A 21,633-nucleotide genomic window follows, 5' to 3' on the forward strand; every position below is an offset into this window, starting at 1 on the left:
TCCATTTTACTGTTTTCATTCATATTTATAACAAAATTAGAGTCCTTACATTATTTATCTTATTTCAATAGTGATAAAAATCAACTATATTTTGTAAGATCTTAAAAAGTGACAAAAATGGAAAACTACATTAAATTTATTTATAAGGATACAAAATTATATGTCATTCCACCAAGAGCGGTTAAAGCATTAACATTTTATTTATATATATCTCACAAGCTAAGTTTACCTCTAAACGCATTCGAATTAACAACAAATAACTACATCATACTGGGATTTATTCCTTATTCATCTAGTTATTATAAGATTTACAACCCCATGAAAATTTAAAATTTTGTCAAAAATAGTGAATGTACCTTTTTTCTAACACAACTATCAATAAATTGTAATATCATTATACTATATATTAATATGAATTTTTATAGAAAAGCTTTATTTTTTTCTCATTTTTAATTTCATTTCAGTCTCTAAACTTTCTTACTATGTAAAAACGTATTATTATAGTAATAAAATAAAATACATGTTTATTCGATCTCGTATTTCAAAAAAAAATTACTTATATAAAAAGATTCTCTTTAGTCAACTTTCTTTTTGAATCTCTAATAAGTTTTTACTGTTGCTTCTATATATTAAGTATTGATTCTTGTAGTAAAGAAAATCCGGAACGTTTATTTATTAGAATACTCGAACTTTGACTTACATATTACTAATTGTAATTATTTTCAAGAGCTATTTCTATTACTCCTACTTGTTCGGCTTAAAATCTGCTATATTGTTAAGATAAACTAAGTCTAAATTTTGAACCATTTTTTGAAGTTTAAAGTGTAATACATATCGATTTTTTATCCGAATTTAAGAATTGCTTCAAAGTTTTAGCGTGAAATCGTGCATTTTTTCTAATGAAATTGTTATTATAAGATAAGCAATCTGAGTTTTTTTGAATAATATGTCACTACACATGATAGAGCGTTACGTGCTGAAAAGTTACGCTTCGTTCTGAAAGTGATAATGAAGTTTTATTAGAATTCATCAAAAAAACGTATGAAAATAATCGTATGTCAAAATGTGAGCACTTCTCAAAATTTGCTCACATTTTGACTATTTTTGTGAGATCTTTCTCACAATTTTTGACAAACGTACAAAAAAGTGCCAAAATGTGAGCAAATGTGAGCAATTTTTATATCTCAAAAAGTCAACAGCAACGACTCTCAAAAAATTTTATGGGCTAGAAGGGGCGCAGCCCCTGGGAAGCCCCCTATACCCCAAAAAACCTCATTTTATATAAACTTCATTTTATACTAAACATCTTCAGGGCTAGAGGGCACGAAGTGCCTGGAGGCCCCACTACCTTTTTTTTTTTTTTTTTTTTAGTTCATTAAGAGAAAAACAATTCTTCTTCTTCAATCTATTGGCGCATTTATTTCTACACGCCAATAAGGAAGGGAAAATTATAAGACACCATGGTGTCTTCAAAACGCTAATTTTTGATATTTTTAACAACCCTAGAATTTAAAAACTATATTGAATTTTATTAATCTGTTTCCCTCTCAAAATTATTTTACACGTTATTTAAAAAATAAAAATTTATTCATTAGAAATGACAATAGTTAATTGTAAACTATATCATATTTTCAACCGTAAATCTTTCTGAATTATTGTAAAGACAATTGGTCATTAATTGAAAATATATATTAACCTTGAAATTGGATATAACTTAATTTATCATTAGCACAGATAATTAGAGACAACTAATTTTTCATTCACAAAAAATGTAACGAAAGGCTTTCTATTCAAAGAGCTTTGCAATCAGCAAATAACATTTATGCATGGAAAACTATGTATAAATCACTTTTTAAAAAAGTTGTTTCTCCATTTATTGATTTGACAAATTTTTTATGGGGAAAATTGATAATAATTATGTTGCTGATTAATATGCATCTGCAGGTGAGGTCATGAATTTAAATTTATGGCTAAATTGAAAAAAATTATGGAGATTATTATCTTATGATTTCGGATATCATTCTTAATAAAATACACTGAAACAATCTTTTCCTATGAATTTACCCTTTAAATTCCAATTATTGATGGGAGAATGTCTATTTCGAAAAAAATAATCGTCTTTCGGTCTATTTCGAAAATAATCGTCCCGATCACGACGATAGACATTCAAATGCATAATTCTCCACCATAGAGTTATTTTAGATCCTTGGCTTTTTAGGCACTACTAAAGCATACTATTTGCAATCTATTTATATAATAAAAATACTATGTTATGCTTTTTTATGAGATTAATTAGAAGATTGCAAGACAAATTATGATATTTCTCACTATTTTCACATATAATCAGATAGCCTAATACTAACGTTTTGTAACTGTGATATTGTGTTAATACATAAAAAGTATTATGCTTATTTAATTCTAAAAAAAAATATTGTGTTTATAAGATAACAATATATTATTTGTGCTAACATATACGAGAATATAACAATAACGCTGTTGTTTAGCCCAAATATATTGTATTTAATATAAAAAATATTATCAATTATTATTTGTGTTTGCAACGAGGCCTTAATAAATACATAGTTTAAGGTGATGATTCACATTAATAAAATGTGAAAATTCTCTTAATTTTTTTATTATTATGAAATATTTAGTATATCATTAATATAATGGATGATCTGAATTGTATTAAGGAAATCTAAATCTATTCAATGATTAAAATTCGATATAAATCGAGTTAAATCACAATTGCATAAATTGATTAAGATATTAGGTAAATAGCTGTGGTATATCATTTAAATAGTAATGTTTATGAGTGTGTATATGCATAATTTGTGAAAAAACGATTTTTTGTCTCATATTTCAAAGAAATATCAATAAATCGATTATTAGACAGAATGCTTCACCAGTAATGATTGCGTTACGTTATAAATTAACAATTTTGGCCAATCATTCATCTAAAATTGTCAAGAATTTAAAATTTGAATAAAGCTGTTGATTTTATAAGAGATATATATGGGAATTTATCTTTAAAATTAGTCACTTGCTATGATATATAAGTTTGTTTATCTTAAAAGGTAATATCTATCAAAATTGATTACAAATTTTTGAGAAAAATCATAAATTTTCGCAGAAATAACATTATATACAAATATTAAACTTGATCTACTTACTCAAAAATTCCAAAATAATTTTAGATTTATGATTTTCATAGATTTTTTAACAATTTTTGAATTTATTTATTATTTTTTGAAAAAAATTTGGAAATTTCACATCATTATATCACGTTTTTACTATTTCAATAGTTATTTTTACGTTAAGTTGTAATGAATTTACTTATTTTTAAGTGAAAATATAAAATAATGTCAATATTTTAAAAATAATGAGGAATTAGCAAGAATGATCAATGTAACTCTTTCATATATCATCAATTACTACTTGTTCTTTTCATTTATAGTGAATGAATATGGTTGAATGCTGCTAACGTATTCATTAACAGCTAAAGTTGAGAACGGGAACATCAAATACTGATTCGAAACAGATTACATTGATGAACTCGTCTCTATTTAATCATTCAAAATTCATATTTCTCGATTATTATTACAAACTCTCTCAAATTAAGCAAATTATACATCATTTTATCAACATTACAATTGCAATCTACATTCAATACGAAATTCAAACGAAATTCTCCATTATTACAATATTTTGATTCATAAATTAACGAAAATGAAATCTTTTATAAATTTCGAATAACCAAACAACGTATAACTCAAATGTACAATCAATAAATGAATTTCAAAGTTTTTTACAGATTCAAAATATAGTAGTATATGAGGGCGGGTTGTGTGACCTTTTTTGTAATCGTAAGAATTCTCACATAATTGAATGATTTTTGAACATACTTCTGAATAGCAGATTTTAAAAATTTATGAATAATTTATAAAAAGTTTTTATTCCTACAATTCCTATATTACCATTAATTAAAGAATATATTTTTGCATAGATTCCAAATATGGTGTCAATTTTTTTAAAAAATTTGAATTCAATGAGTTATATCAAAAATAAAATTCTTGAATAGAGTAAAAAAATTTAAATAATTTATTTAAATATTTTCTTCTGACATTTATGAATAATTTATTTTTTTATTCTTACATAAATGAGTGGATCAAGATTCGTAACCGTCAATCAATTAATGGATGCTCTTTCACCAATTCTTGAAAATGTTAAACAAGTAGATGTTTATTTCGATGATTATATAGAAAGTTTATATTATAAAGGTAAGTTTAATATTAAACCCATTGCTTTTGCATTTGATAATAAATTAATTGAAAATGCAAAAATTTGGGAATTAATTCCAGATATTGAATTTATAACAAATATTAAGGATAAATGGTTCAAACGAATTCCAACCACAAAAGTTCTTTGTAAATTAATGATCAAAACTGAGGAAAAAGAATTTCATGAATTTACATATCATCCAAATAAAGTTTCAGAACTAGAAAATGAAAAACTTCAGAAAAAATTAAACGATAGACTTTCAAATGATCGTATTGAAAAAATAAATAAACTAGCAGAAGTTGCATTTAATAATGAAATATTTGATGAATATAACCTTGAACTCAGTGATGGACTTTAAGTCCTGGGCACTTTGTGCCTTGGACTTTAAGGACCCGGGCTCAACGAGTCATGATTTATGAATCAATTATTTGATTTATTCTTTCTTCAATAATTTCTATTCTTTTTGTTAAATCATCAATTTTCATTAATGCGGTGATTCTTGATTGAGGAATAGATTTCAAACTAACAACACCTTTTATTTTTGAAATTTTGAATCCATCAACTTTAAAACATTTATTCAATTTACATGTTGTCAATTCTTCAAATAATTTTTTATTATTAGCATAATAGTCATTAAATTCTTCAACAGATGAAAAAATTTTTGTTTCAGTAATGGGTTTAACAATGTTTATTTTATTTTGAACATCTTCACTTTCATTTCTTCCTCCTCTGTTTCATTTATTTTTAAAATCGGTTTCATTTATCATTAAATAAAAATTAGAATATAAGTGATGAAATATATTTTTTAATTAATATTAAATCAGAAATGGCTGCAGGATTCTTTAAAAAGTTATGGGAAGGAATTAAGAAAGCTGCAAGTTGGGTTCATCAAAAATAATAAAACCCATTGCAAACTTTTTGGCACCAGTAGCGAAAACGGCAGGAACTATCATAGGTGGAGTATTAGGTGCTAAAGCAGGTAATCCAGCGATGGGAGCACAAGCAGGTAACGCAGTTGGTGGAATTGCTGAAGGAATACTTAATAAAATAGGAGGAAAGTAGTGGAAAAATAAATATTATTTTTATCTCAATATCGGTTGTAGTCGACGATAAACTTTATCTCCTTTATTTAATACTTCCCTTACCGGAACATTAGGTGCTATTTGTTCTGCAACGTCACTAATTGCTTCTTTATTCTTAAATATCCAATTTGCTCCCTTCTTCATTGTTTCCCAAACTTTATGCGCTCCTCTTTTTACTTTATCCCATAACTTTTTAAAGAATCCTGCAGCCATAGTTGATTATTTCATTAAAATTAAAAATTCATTTTCATCTTTTAATTTTGATTTTTTTATTTCATCATAAATGACGACTAACTATTTGTGCCAAACACTAAACCAATTAATGGAAATGTATTTCATTCATTCGAAAAGATAAATGAAATATTCGCAAAGAATGACGGTAGAAGATATTATAGAGAACTTGAAAGTTCATGCTATGACTCTGATACTCCATATTTTGATGATAAACAAACTCATTTAAGAATTACAAATCCGGCTCATGATGTGAACCAATTAGGTGACACATATATTAAACGCAAAGTTAAAGCAACTCTAGTTTCAAATAAAGCTTTCACATGTGATGCCGCTTTTAAATGCATGCGTTTATTCGTTGGTTACAAATCATCAAATCAAAGCTTTAAACAATTAGAAGTAGAAACCGAAAGAGGTGATGCCGGTTATCTTCAGATGGATTGCGCCCGTGAATCTTTCGCATTTGCAACATATAAACCAAAATCAGAAAGGAAAGTTAAAAAGTTTGTTCATTCGTTATATAATAATGTTCAAAAATATGATAACTCAGTATGTGGTAAATATTATTGACCCTTCAGAAGTTTTCAAGAAAGCAAATGAAGAAGTTGATGTCACTTTTGATATGATTATTCCGGTAAATGATTTGTTAGCATTTCAGGCGTTCGATGATTATCCCAAATCATTTGGTGAAATCATTTTGAAATATTATGTTTTCAGGGATACTTTGGTATTTTGTCAGGTTGACCCGTTAAGAGTTGCTGATTTACAAAATTACGTTTATGAAAAGATAACTGATGAAAATTATGAAAAGATTATGAATCATGTTTATAAATACGATCGCAAATTCCAACAAATCGGACTTCCTGCAAAATTAATTACAAGCTTAGCCGCTACATCTGCTGACGCAACAGTTGAAGACGTTATTATTTCATGCACAAAGATGGAAGTTTTAGAGGATAAATGCATTACACCAGGATACGGTTTAATTGAAGAATCAATTAAAGCAATACCACGTTTATTCAGTAAGGAAGATCCATTCATGATTCCAGCTCAACATATTGACGTTCGTTCACTAAATGGAGGTTGCATCACTCCTGAAGGTATCAGTTCTGATTTCTCATACGCTCTTCATAATGTTACAGATGTTGTGTTAACATTTCCGAAGAATGCAATGCAAAGAACGGTTTTAGAAAATCCAATGCTTCGAGGTCTCCAGGTCACTATAGATTCCAGAAACTTCCCCGATCAAGCGATGACCACAGTGGGTGACATATTCTTTACACGTATGCTTCAAGCTTCTGATTTAGATGGAGTGAATGAATGCACAGAAGAATACGAGGACTCATTAACTAGACCACTGAATGATGATAATGGCACGCCATTAGCTAGAACATGGAAAGACCAAACTTCATTCTTATGCACTATTCCAGTTCAACGTGATGGAGCGGGTATATTCTTTGATGGATTAGAAACTTTCAACTCACAAGTTACAGTACAAGTGAAAGCTTATCCAATCATTCAGGGTGAAAATGACACTTACTGTTCAAAGGTGACAAATCCTCCTCAGGTTTGGTTTACTAGGACTACATATTGGACATGGACACCGGATGAAGGTTTGAAATATCATCCAACAGGTACACCACCACAGTATAGAAGTTCATATGATGAAATATTGATGAATAGAAATGTTTAAAATTATAAATTTATTTTTGATTAAATGGATTTAATTCTGAAGAATTAGCAGGAGTATATAATACATACGTAGATGATATGATTAATGAAGCATTGAGTGATAATAGAAATGCTCTATCTAAGGAAAAATTAATGAAAATTCCATATTCTGAATGTTACTTAAATTCAATCACTGCAGCAATTGGTAAACAAAATAAAGGTAAAACATTAACGATATTAAAACAAATTATCATTATTGCTAACACTTCACCTTATTCTCATGTGTTAATTTATATCAACCGTTCTGGTTCACCTTCAGATGATACATTTGAATCATTAAAGCATTTAATAAAAATTCCAATTATTTATTTATCACAAGAAGAAGCAGAAGATTATTTAAAAACTTTTTAATGTATAAAGAGTTATATAATACAATCAAGAAGCAAGGATTAGAGGATAAAATTATTGATAAACAACGGGATGAATTATTTGAAACACTTTCTATTTCAAATTTTGATAGAATTTTTTGCATTCACTAATTTTTCTAGATGATGCCGTGAAATCAAAACTAATAACTAATGAGAAATCATATTTTAATCAATTATTAACTCAATGTCGACACATTCAGTGTTCATTCTTTATGGCTGTTCAATACTTTAAAGCATTAAGCACAAACATTAAATCAAACCTGTCCACCCTTTTCATTTTCAGTGGTTTTAGTCGTCAACAGTTGAACGTTATGCTTTATCAAGTGAATTTACCAATGAGCATTAATGAACTTTACACACAATATCAACAATTAGGAGAACATGGAAAAATAATAGTTGATTTAAATAAAGGTTCCATTAAATTCGAATAACTTTTTTATAATTAATTTTTATTTTTTATTTATAATTAAACATGACAGAAATTGCAAATCTTCTACAGGTTCCATTAAAACAAGGAACAAACAAAAAGGGTGCATATAATAGAACTATGAAAGTTCCAGACGGAATGAAAGAATTAGTCCACATTGTTGCCGGTCTTCAAAAGGATGTTAAACAAATGAGAAACGTTTTAACATTACCAGAAGCTCAAGCATATGCCAAACGTCATGGACCAAATTGGGAAGCACATGAAGCAGACATTACAGGACCAAATGGAAAGCCTGATGGAATAAATGAAGTCTTTGTTACTGATGGTCAAGGAAATATTAAAGTCATAAATGGGTATAAATTAACAATGACGGATTATCCTAAACGTAAAGCATATAATGAACGTTATCCTATGCAATTTGATGAAAATGGAAAAGCTGTTAAACAACATATCGGAGACAGTAAAGATGGACCAATTCTTTCATACCGTCATAATCCATATTCTTATTTCAATGAAGAATTAAACGCTATTGAAGAGGGACCGGATGGATTACCACGATATGTTAATCAGTTTGATGGTCAATATGCAAATTTAGACCTGAAATTCCAGCTAAGAAATTCTTTAAAGTTGCTTTATTCGATCCAGTGTTCAATGAACAGAAAGAAGCAATGAAAGCAGAATTTAAACCAATTCAAGTGGCAAGAATTTCTTCATCTTCACTTTCAGAAGCGTTCAAGGAATTGATAAAGAAACCACTTTATTCTCAACAAGGTTATAACTTTGATTTAATTAAAGAAAGTGATAGACGTAAATTAGAAAAATCGGATGGTTTTAAGAATGCATGTAATGAAATGATTAAAGATATTGTAAATGATAAAATAAGACTGGAAGAAACTCAAACCATTATCAATAACATAATTGGTGCAGTTACAAAGAAAGTATAAGCAAACAAGGATGAACCTTGGGATATTACCGTAACAACTAAATAAAACTTTAAATATATTTTTCTTTTTTTTATTCAATTATAAATGAGAAGACGTTTCACAAGTCAAAAGAACACAAACGCAAAAGCAGAGATTACGGTTGGTTATAATGTAAATGATGATAAATCACGAATTATTCAAAATGTTAAAGTTAATGTTAGTCCTGAATTAACAAGGTCAGCAACTCAACCAAATTTATTAACTCGTGACTTACCGAAAAAGAGGAGGAGCAAAATAAAGAATGGAGACCCAATCATTTTATCTGAACCAGGTAAAGAACCTGTTGAAATTCCCACTTATCCAACATACCCAGCACCACTTGATAACCCATATAAAATAGACATTAATTCTGAATTAATGAAAATATATCGCGATATCATAACTGATAATTATGATTCAATAATAAATTTAATTGACCAATCCGGTTTAATTATTTTACCTTATGAATCATTAATTCACATTATCGCCATTCTTTGTGATGTTCAAGATTCAGACGTGAAGATTCAATTTTTCATAGATGATGAGGTTTCATGCTGCGGAACAGTTGCAAAAATAAATCCTATAAAGGATATTAGCACAATTAAGATATCAAAGAACGGAACAACAACTGAAGATATTTAACATATAATGATATTTATAATAAAATAGTTGATGAATATAAAATATCACTTGAAAAATTCTTTGTTAAGGCTATTTAATATTCAAGCATTAACATTATCGAATAATAATCCTTTGAATCATAATCATAATAATTGACCTTTCACCAGTTTCTATCGTTTGTTTTATTTCTTTTTGTTCCCCACTATCCGGATCAGTCATTGTAATTGTTTTTGTTATAGTATCTGCTTTATCTTTAACTTCAATCTTTTTTCCATCGGGATATTTAAACCAAAATTCCAAAAATTCGATATTGTCAATCTGTTCATATTTTAATCTATCAATTACATTTTTAATACCATCTGAAAATCTTATGAAATGGTCATTATATGGGTTTGATTGAACTAAATTTGAATGAAGTGAAATATAACCTGATGATGAATATGACATCGACTCATATTTTCTGAAAACACTAAAATTTATAACATGAATGAATTTCTTATTCGTTGAATTTATGAATTCTTGAGGTAATCTTATTCTAGTTTTATTTATCACTGGAAAATAACGCTTTACCATATTTTTAATCGTAATAAAAAATGTCAATTATCAATATTATTTCGAATAATAGTGAATTAAATTTAACAGTTAGTGGAATTTATAATGTTACTCTCGTTTCTGTGAGTGGTAAATTTAATCCCATTCTTTTAGACCCTTCAGATTATATATCATTTATTAAAGATGACCATGAAAAAACGTATGATATGTATATAAATAATGTGATAGTGAGGGGATATTAACACAATTTTAAGTTATTTAAATGAATCATTTATCGTATGGTATGAAGAAAATTTTAAATCAAAACCTGATAAACTTTTTGAACTTGATGAAATAAATAACCTTATTAAATTTCCGCTGAAAATTAAATTTTGTACTCCTCGTCTTCGTTCATTGTTGGGGATATTAAATTTTGAAAAAGATGTTGGGGATGTTTTGTATTCTGACACTGGTTCCAATTTCATTTTAATCAAATGTGATAAAGTTAATACCCCAATGAGATTTTCACATCAAACATTAGACCCTAACTCTTACCCATCAATACAAAACATTTTATCCATCAACTTAAACATATTTTCTTTATCATATCCATTTCAATTATCCGGGAATTCATTTATTCTTCATTCAAAAGATTTATCAAATATTAAATTTAGAATAACTGACCTATTTGATTGTGATTTAGAATTCATGAATGAAATATTATGGCAATTTCAAATAGAAAAAATAGCTGATGAGATAACGGATTAAATATTTATTTTTAAATCGTAATAAATGATTAAACAACAGCAACCACAGACCATTACATACGCCACATATGCATATAATTCAAAGACGGCAGAACAAACGCAAAGGTTGAAATATGGAGATTTGGAGATAGTATTGAAAAATGACCATTTTGAATTCGTTTGCAAAGGTGGTGCGGTGATATCAAATATAAAAGAAATTTTATTTATGAATTCAAAAATTAAAGGTATAACGGATGATATAACATCAATTCCACCAGAAGAACAGAGATATTACGCATTAAATGCATTTCCTAAAGTTTTGAAGATTGGAAGATTTAATTTAAATGAGGAATTCATAAAAGGTTTCCTAAATGACATAATGAAGAAGCAGATAAGGAATATGTGGATAGTGTGTTAGTGAAGAAGGCGATAAGGAATATGTGGATGAAAAAGATAATGAAATTATAGAAAGGTTGAATGGTATCATGAACGGACATCAAAGATTTTAAAAACTAAAGCTGATACAGGATGGGTTTCAGGATGTTTAGACCTTAAAGCAGATAAAACTTATGTTAACGATGAGTTAAATAAGAAGGCAGATAAGGAATACGTTGATACTGAGTTAGCAAAGAAAGCTGATATATCATTTGTTAATGAAGAAATAAAACAATCGGAGGTCTATTTTACCCCACCATTTTTAAATTTTATGAAATCATCAGATAAAACATTTGAAGATATTGAATGGTTATGTTTCGATGGAGTGACCATGTATTTATTTTATACAGGCGGAGTGCTTTATTATTTTAAAACAAATGATTTTAAAAACTATGAATCATTTACTCCATCCGTTTTGAATCCTGATACACGAGAGCCAATCATTAATCCAAGAATTTTTTATGTTGAATATAATAACGGCAAATTTATGGGAATGATAACGGTTGGAGATGATTTTTGCCCTTGTTATTCATTCGATTGTATCCAATGGTTCAAATGTAATTTAAATCAAGATGTTAAATTTAAATATCCAAATAATCCTATTAGATGTGTTAATAATAAATGGGTACTAATTTATGAAGTCAATCAAATTTTCATTAGTGAGGATGGGATAAATTATTATATGTTTAGTATGATGTCATCAGATTTGAAAATTGATTATACAAGTAAATGGTATTACATTAACAACATGTGTTTTATCCTACAAAATGATAAAATTTATAGATCATATTCAATACCATTTGGTCGTTTTGAACAAATTTTTCAAGCTGATGGAGACATTGAAGCTTTATGTTATGCTTCAAATGTTTGTGTTCTTGTTTCAGGTAGTATGTTGTATTCATATCCTGTAAGTTATAACAGACATATTTATTTATCACAAGATTTTTCACAGGATCCAGAGAAAACACCAAATTGGGAATTGGTTTATTCATTCACTCCAAAATTTACTCGAAATTATAGATTTACAAATTTGTTTTATATTGATGGGTATTTCATTGCTTTTGGATGTGGTGATTTAGTAAATATCAGTAGTGATGGAAAAAATTGGTCTGAAATCACAAAATTTCAAGATGTTAAAAAAGCAATTTTCAAAAATAATATGTTAATATTGATGACAATACCAATTTTAACTTCTTACACGATTTCAATATTATATAATAAATTCAATATTCATAATGGATTAAATAAGAAAGCAGATAAGGAATGGGTTAATACTGAGTTAAAGAAGAAAGCAGATAAGGAATGGGTTAATACTGAGTTAAAGAAGAAAGCAGATAAGGAATGGGTTAATACTGAGTTAAAGAAGAAAGCAGATAAGGAATGGGTTAATACTAGTTAAATACAATGTTTGAGTGATGATTTACCCCATTGGTTCAATATATACATCAATGAATTCAACAAATCCATCAACATTATTTGGATTTGGTACATGGCAGCAGATAACCGATCGTTTTTTATATTGTACAAACTCATCAAAACAAACCGGTGGAAGTTAAACAATTACGGGTGAAAATTTACCTGCTCACAGTCATTACGTTAATTTAAACACAACCGAAGCAGGATGGCATAAGCATAGATATTGGGATTGGTCAGGAATGACAAAAGGTAAAGGATATGATGTTAAAGATGACGTTAAATTTGCTATTAATTGTTACTGGAACGATACACAGGGTTCAGGTAATCATACACATAATGTTTCAGGATATACACAAACGACGGGACAGAGTAAAGATTACATGCCGCCCTATATGACAGTTTATGCATGGTTTCGCACGGATTGAAAGTCCTGAGCTCCAATTCAGCATACCTCATTAATGAAATTACAGAATTTTTGAATAAATGAGGGGGGGTCACCATGTGTCACCAGGTCATTTAACTTCTTTAAAAAATGAGACGACATGACATTGTGTCAACAACACAGGAGGAAGGCAATAATGACTTATTTTTGAAGAACTGAAGGTGTCACCAGGTCACCATGTGTCACCAGGTCATTTAACTTCTTTAAAAAATAGTGACAACATGACATTTTGACAACAACACGAGAGAGAAGGCAATAATGACTTATTTTGAAGAACTGAAGGTGTCACCAGGTTGTCATGTTGACGACATGACATTGTGTCAACAACACGAGAGGAAGGCAATAATGACTTATTTTTGAAGAACTGAAGGTGTCACCAGGTCACCATGTGTCACCAGGTCATTTAACTTCTCTGAAAAAATGTGACAACATGACATTTTGACAACAACACGAGAGGAAGGCAATAATGACTTATTTTGAAGAACTGAAGGTGTCACCAGGTTGTCATGTTGACGACATGACATTGTGTCAACAACACGAGAGGAAGGCAATAATGACTTATTTTTGAAGAACTGAAGGTGTCACCAGGTCACCATGTGTCACCAGGTCATTTAACTTCTTTCAAAAATAGTGACAACATGACATTTTGACAACAACACGAGAGGAAGGCAAAAATAAATTCCAATCATACTTTATAAAGCATCATTTACAGGTATTTCATCGTCAGTAAATGAATCCTCATTATCGTTTAGTTCAACCTGTTTATATAATCCTTTCATTTCTTCTTTCAAAACATAACACCATGTTTGTTTACCATCTATTCTTATCTGTTTCCTATCACATTTATCCTTAATACTCATTTGAAAGTTTTTGTCTTTCATGTCTGATGGTTTGCAGAATAGAGCATTTTTACATGTCATACCTGCATTCAATTCATCATAATGTGTATTTATCCATACATCTAAAGGATTTGTTGATAATTCAATTAAATCTTGTTTGGCTTCAGTCATCGGAATGATTCGTACATTAAATGATGAAAGGTCATATTGCATAAAATACGTCAGTAAATTATCATAAAATTCCTTTGTGCATGAATCCATTAAATTCTTGAAGTAATCAAATTGACCCTTAAATTTACCATTAACCCTTAAAACCACATATCTTCTGTCTCCAACTTCAATTTTGACAGGGTAAACGTTATTAGTTACGAAAATGAAGTTTGCAACGTTCTGAGCAGTTCTTCTGGGTTGATTCTTTTCATTAATTCTAATCTCATTATCCGTAATAATTGATTTCAAAGCGTTGAAGTTTGCGAGTCTGTCTTCACCTACATTCTTGAGTTCATTAAGTACAAGAAACATTTTATTTTCAACTACTGAGTTGAAATTACCCGTTAACTCACTTATTTCAGTAATGTTTTTGCATGAATAACCAGCGAGAAGTTCAGAAATAATGTCTGTAAATCTGTTTTTACCTGTTCCCTGAAGTCCTTTCAAAATAATTGCTGTTTCATTCTTGATTCCAGGATGTTGAATCATTGATGCAATCCAGCCGAGTAGATATTTATACACTTCATCGTTATTATCACAAATGGCTTCATTAATGAAATTCATAAACATCTCAATTTTTGAGTAATCAAGCTTTTCGAGAATGTTGTATTTATAACCTTGAAACGTTGAGAAAACATCTGGGGAATCAGATTTAAAGCAAACACCCTTAACGGTTAATGAAGACAATTGATTTAATAGTACGTCCCATGCTGTTATTGTTTTACCTTCTTCTTTAAATAATTTAATCATTTTGAGTGACTCTTTCATGTTTGATTGAAGAACGAATGATATTTGATTCATTTTATCATGAATATTATAGTCTTTTTGAATGAAGTATTTGTTTCCACAATCTACAAAACGAATGACACGTGATAAATCCTCAATTACTTCAGAACTGTTTTTATACTGATGATTTTCAGCCTTGCGTCTAATATCTGTTATCAAAAACGAGTCATCAAGTTTTATATCAAATGTTATTTTTGGCTTACGTAATAAAGGCAAAACGTATTCATCATAATATTCCTTTTGATATAGTTTTAGAATCTTTACCAAAACAAATGGAGAAGTCATTAAATGTGCATATCTATCACGTGCTTTTTCAAAATTACTTTTTGCATTTTCTGTTAAACTGCAGAAGTTATAAACGTTATCGTATGCTTCATTAATTAAATGATTAGGTAACGAATTAATAGCTTGAAACAGTGTGAATAATGTAAATTCTTTTTCTAAATTCATGTTTCCACCATCATTATGTACTTCAAAATCACAGATGCCATCAACTATGCTCTGGGCAAGTTTATCGTCAATGTTTACATCTTTGTTTTCATTCATTATATTCTTTATTTCTTCATTCTTCTGTTCAACTCTTACCTTAATATTCAAATCATTTAATATATCATTCACTGTTCTAGTTAATGTTGAATCATAACTTCCACGAATGAATGAGTATGTATTGATTGGTTCTGTTGCATTCTTGCGAACTCTTGAATCAGCCATAACCACTAATGAACGCTTTGAATCATCCATAGAAGTCATTATGTCAATATCATAATCATTGCAGGAATAACATTTAATCATTCTGTTCGAGGTTGAATAGAAGAAATTAGTGTTGCAATAAATGTGAAGACCTCCTGAAGCGGTTTTAACGATAACATCTTTATCCGAAAGTTTTGATAAAATGTCTTTTCTAACTGTTTCTTTAAGTTCATCATTGTATGATTTATTGATATCAACATCTATAATCGTTAAATTCGAAATTTTATTTACTAATAAAGCTGTACCAGTTTTCCTTCCTCTTCCTCCATCATATTTGAGGTAGTTATGTAAATCAATCTTGTTTTCATTAATTCTTTCGTTGAGGGTTTTAGTTTCTGCCACAACTAATTCCTCAACTAATGAATCAATAACTTTTTCATCAGAAACGATAAAGTTGTTGTTGTTGTTTGTTGCTGTCATTTATATAGGAATAAAAAAATAAAAATAATTTTAAAACTAACCTTATTTTTGGGCTGCATCATATTTCCGTCACTGTTGTCAAAATGTCATGTTGTCACTATTTTTTAATGAAGTTAAATGACCTGGTGACACATGGTGACCTGGTGACACCTTCAGTTCTTCAAAAATAAGTCATTATTGCCTTCCTCTCGTGTTGTTGACACAATGTCATGTCGTCAACATGACAACCTGGTGACACCTTCAGTTCTTCAAAATAAGTCATTATTGCCTTCCTCTCGTGTTGTTGTCAAAATGTCATGTTGTCACATTTTTTCAGAGAAGTTAAATGACCTGGTGACACATGGTGACCTGGTGACACCTTCAGTTCTTCAAAAATAAGTCATTATTGCCTTCCTCTCGTGTTGTTGTCAAAATGTCATGTTGTCACATTTTTTCAGAGAAGTTAAATGACCTGGTGACACATGGTGACCTGGTGACACCTTCAGTTCTTCAAAAATAAGTCATTTTTGCCTTCCTCTCGTGTTGTTGTCAAAATGTCATGTTGTCACTATTTTTTAATGAAGTTAAATGACCTGGTGACACATGGTGACCTGGTGACACCTTCAGTTCTTCAAAAATAAGTCATTATTGCCTTCCTCTCGTGTTGTTGACACAATGTCATGTCGTCAACATGACAACCTGGTGACACCTTCAGTTCTTCAAAATAAGTCATTATTGCCTTCCTCTCGTGTTGTTGTCAAAATGTCATGTTGTCACATTTTTTCAGAGAAGTTAAATGACCTGGTGACACATGGTGACCTGGTGACACCTTCAGTTCTTCAAAAATAAGTCATTATTGCCTTCCTCTCGTGTTGTTGTCAAAATGTCATGTTGTCACATTTTTTCAGAGAAGTTAAATGACCTGGTGACACATGGTGACCTGGTGACACCTTCAGTTCTTCAAAATAAGTCATTTTTGCCTTCTCTGTTTGTTGTCAAAATGTCATGTTGTCACTATTTTTTAAAGAAGTTAAATGACCTGGTGACACATGGTGACCTGGTGACACCTTCAGTTCTTCAAAAAATAAGTCATTATTGCCTTCCTCTCGTGTTGTTGACACAATGTCATGTCGTCAACATGACAACCTGGTGACACCTTCAGTTCTTCAAAATAAGTCATTATTGCCTTCCTCTCGTGTTGTTGTCAAAATGTCATGTTGTCACATTTTTTCAGAGAAGTTAAATGACCTGGTGACACATGGTGACCTGGTGACACCTTCAGTTCTTCAAAAATAAGTCATTATTGCCTTCCTCTCGTGTTGTTGACACAATGTCATGTTGTCACATTTTTTCAGAGAAGTTAAATGACCTGGTGACACATGGTGACCTGGTGACACCTTCAGTTCTTCAAAAATAAGTCATTATTGCCTTCCTCTCGTGTTGTTGACACAATGTCATGTCGTCAACATGACAACCTGGTGACACCTTCAGTTCTTCAAAAATAAGTCATTATTGCCTTCCTCTCGTGTTGTTGTCAAAATGTCATGTTGTCACAAACTTTAGAACAGCATAATTTAAATTTTTATTTTTATCATAAATGAATACCCCACAAGCTCAAAATTTACCACGAATCATAACAAGGGAGGAAATGATAAAAATGATGCGAGAACTTGCTAAAAATAACAAACCACTTAAACTGAGAAAATGCGGTTATGCAGTAATGATGGAAAGAGAGATGTTGTCGAAGAGGAATAAAAATTAAATTTGGATAGAGTTTAAAAATTCATCTTTATTAAATTCATCTCTTCCAACCAATTTATTTATTCTATTAAATTCTTTTATTTTTGCTTCACTCAGTTTAATGATTGGACGGTAAGTTTCTAATTTTTCGATTATTTCTTTATCGTTTTCAACCTCACCACATTGCGGCTTCTTTTTGTAATAACATATTTTTGATTTAATTCTGTTTAGTTTCTTTTTATATTCATCGTCTGGACTCTTGACTGCTTTGTTGTCACTCATTTCTTACGAAATAAAAAAATTAAATATTATTTAAATATAATGGAGTAATAAAATAAATCGGAATTTCTATTAATTTATTGTCAACTTCAACTAATGCATTGCCGTTAATATATCTAACAAATTCAGCTATTGTGTCAAATCTTCGTCTTCTTTTTGTCATTGATTTATCAGTTTTTCCATAATCGAGATGAATCAAAACTTTATCCCCTTGTTTAAAATTCATGAACCCGAATTAATTTGTTCACGTTTAACATCATTCAACCTTTCCATTTGCTTTCTAATATATTCCCATTCTTTTGAAATATCATTTTTCATTTCCACTGGTTTCATGTTAATAGTTCTATGCCATGTATTATTGTAATAATATACTAACTGCTGTATGATGGAGTCATGATTTCCATCCCAGTATATCTGACCGTTAACCCCTAACGCATCTCTAAGAGTTCTCATTACCGCATCAACTATTTTATTATGAAACGTATATGGAGAGGATGAGAAGTAAAAATTAATTTGTGGGAAATAATGAGTCATAGCTGCCTGAAATCCTTTATCACCATCACCCCTGATATTATCTACTCTTTCCTGATCTAGTAAGTATTGAATAGCTCTTCTTGTTTCCTGTTCTGTTTTCCCTTTCACCGGAATGCAATATAAATATCTAGTGTTAATGTTAATGGCAAATAAATAAGTAATATTTCCTTTTGAATATTCCAGATGATCAATTTCGTATGAATATGGATATGGTGCAAATGAAGGGCGACTAAATTTTTCCTTTAACGGTTGAATTTTCGGGTCAATTGGTTTATTTAATATCTTGAAATCCTTTTTAAAATCTTTTTGCTTCTTAAATGTTTGAAATGGATATAATAAAGTGAATGATGAAGGATTAACTGAAGGAGGAGGAGGTACTACTGTTGGAGGTTTTGGTGTTGCAAGTGGTTTAATTTTATCTGCTTTGATTTTGGATTTCATTCCTTCCTTCATTAATTCTGGATGTATTCTATTCATTTGTTTTAAATATGCTGTATATAAAGGTTTGATATACTTTCCCGCTTCGAGTTTATGTTGAAGGATGAATTCCAAAAGTTGATCTTCATTTAAAAGTCGGGCTGAATGTGGTTTAACTAATGAATCATAAATTAAAGCTTGTGCATCATTTATGAGCTGCTGAACCTGGGTGTTTTGCACCTTTTGTTTTTGTTCCTTTGGTTTTTGTGGCTCAGGATTATATAATTTATATAATTCATCAATATCTTCTTCTGTTAATACTTTATTTTTGAAATCTTTCAACTGTTTAAGTTGTGATTTAGTTTTTCCCTTTGAATATTCATTATTTTTAATTTTGTCTTTAATTTCAGAAATTATTTTATTATGATATTTCAAAATTTCATTTTTATAATATGGATAATAATATTCCATATCATCACCCGTTATATTGTTATTATATTTTTGGAGATATGCTTTTAATTCATAATAATTAAGAAAATTTTGATTAAATACTAAATCATCAATTAAATTTTTTAAATCTACGCTATTCATTTATATAAAAATAAAATAAGTGTTTTAAATAAATGGCATACAACATCCATTTTCACAACATACAGCCTTAGTGTGTGCTCCTGTTAATGCAGTCTTACCAATTGTTAAGCGAGTCATTGACCCATTTTTAAGTTGTAAATTAATATTTTGACCATCAAATATCACTTTATCATTTATTATATCCAAATAATTTTTAGGTGTTAATTGCTTATTTTGTCGTAAACTAACACCTTTCATTTTTTGTGCAATCTTTTTGAAGGAGTCTTCACCAATCATTCCGTTGAATGATGTATAACACTTAGGCATAAAGCAACCATGTTATCACCTTGTTTCTCAATTGCTAAACCCAATAACTTCTTCTCATGTGCTTTTTCTTCAGCTTTATTCTTTAATTTAGGTTTAAATTTCTCATCAAAACAGAAGAAATCAAAAGGTGCGAATTTGAAAATGTTTTTATCATAAAATTTTTTATCGGTTACAATTGCTTGAAATGCTTGAGTGTTAGGAAGACTTGGATCGCCAGCGATTGCCCAATAAGATGAATCAGTATCACCTTCAATGAAATGAAAACGATTAACATTCATGCATTTATACATAAAATCATAAATGAAAACCAAATACCAGTATTTAGCATTATCTAAAGTGAAGAATGCCTCTTGTAAACATGTTTCACATCTGTAAAATCTATCTTTAAGCATCAGTTGATATGTATCTTCACCTATTTCTCTTATGTTTTTAAACTTATTTGACATACATGCAACGCGTGACTTCTGTGCATTCATTATTTTAGTCTTTGCGTAATTTTGTGTATTCATTGCATCGTAACCATATGATCCATTAAGCGAAATCTTACGAAATAAACTTTTTCCTTTATTTCCTTCTAATTCAGCCTTTTGTCTTTCGTTCATAAATTTGTTCGCAAATTCATTAAAACAAGTGTTTTTCGTAAATGTTAAAATTGATTGAATGTCATCAATGATAAAATGAAATCTGTCGATTAGATACCAAAGATAATAAGAAGAAAATGGTTGATATTGGTTGTGTGTTGATGCTAACTGAGTTAATTTTCTCTGTTTCTGGTCAACTGGTAGATTGTTTGATTTCATGTAATTATACATAAAACCGCCAATTGTTTTTTCATCTGTGATAATATCTAAGTTTCTTATTATCGGTAAAAAGTTTATGTAATCATTAATGTATTTTTCATCAATGTGACCCTTTACTTCAGCCACGAATAAAGTATTTTTCTTTCTAATAATTCCTAAAGCTTTTGCTTTCTTTGTTGCTGTATCACAAATGATAACACCATTCAATCTTCCCGGCATATACATTTTATGGTCAGTATATTGAATGAAATCATGAGGATTTGATGAAAATGATGAAGGATATAATGAATTGAAATCAACACCAACGAAATGAGTCATAATGTTGGTGGTGTCCTCATTTGATACTGTTTTAGTTTCTGGACTATATGAAAGTTTATTAATGTGCGTGATTCCTTTAAGATTTACTCTATGTTGAACATTTGATAGACCACCAGTAATTCCATTACGGAGGATGTGATACGCTTCCACTGAATCTAAAGTCATTGGTAAATTATTTTTTAATGCATAATTTCTTAAATTGATTCTTAAACGTTGAACTTCTTCATCTTTATTTGATTTTACGACATTGCAATAACAACACATTAACTGACAATTTTCTTTAGTATGTGGTTTTTCATTATCAATTCTATCCAATGTTGGTTTATTTGCATATGTAAACGCTTTACCACACATTTTGCATTTAGATGAAAGGATTAAATCGTGATAGTAT

At 29.5% G+C, this 21,633-nt stretch overlaps 3 protein-coding genes and 1 pseudogene across 4 annotated transcripts, besides 4 other annotated features; 1 reads left to right on the forward strand and 3 right to left on the reverse strand.

The window, feature by feature from the left end:
- Positions 1 to 261: part of a mobile genetic element that runs on past the window's edge.
- Positions 1 to 1,369: part of a mobile genetic element that runs on past the window's edge.
- Positions 263 to 1,186: a mobile genetic element.
- A 2,790-nt stretch (positions 1,370 to 4,159) lies between the features above and the next one.
- Positions 4,160 to 4,639, forward strand: TVAGG3_0656070 (protein of unknown function, DUF4108 family; the record flags this gene model as incomplete). The annotated part of the gene is made up of 1 exon (XM_001289597.1): positions 4,160 to 4,639. One exon carries the CDS (start codon positions 4,160 to 4,162, stop codon positions 4,637 to 4,639), a length of 480 nt encoding a protein of 159 aa, XP_001289598.1.
- Positions 4,640 to 6,711: 2,072 nt separating this feature from the next.
- Positions 6,712 to 21,633: part of a mobile genetic element that runs on past the window's edge.
- TVAGG3_0656090 (uncharacterized protein) lies at positions 13,966 to 14,634 on the reverse strand (the record flags this gene model as incomplete). The annotated part of the gene is made up of 1 exon (XM_051241841.1): positions 13,966 to 14,634. One exon carries the CDS (start codon positions 14,632 to 14,634, stop codon positions 13,966 to 13,968), a length of 669 nt encoding a protein of 222 aa, XP_051088428.1.
- TVAGG3_0656100 (uncharacterized protein) lies at positions 14,891 to 15,858 on the reverse strand (the record flags this gene model as incomplete). Its single annotated transcript, XM_051241842.1, has 1 exon — positions 14,891 to 15,858. A coding segment is annotated over one exon (968 nt), but the record flags the coding sequence as incomplete, so codon positions are not given.
- On the reverse strand, positions 18,299 to 19,818 carry TVAGG3_0656110 (annotated as a pseudogene). Its single transcript has one exon. A coding segment is annotated over exon 1 (1,520 nt).

Source organism: Trichomonas vaginalis, chromosome III (genome assembly GCF_026262505.1).
Source record: "Trichomonas vaginalis G3 chromosome III, whole genome shotgun sequence".
NCBI classification, from domain to species: domain Eukaryota; phylum Parabasalia; order Trichomonadida; family Trichomonadidae; genus Trichomonas; species Trichomonas vaginalis.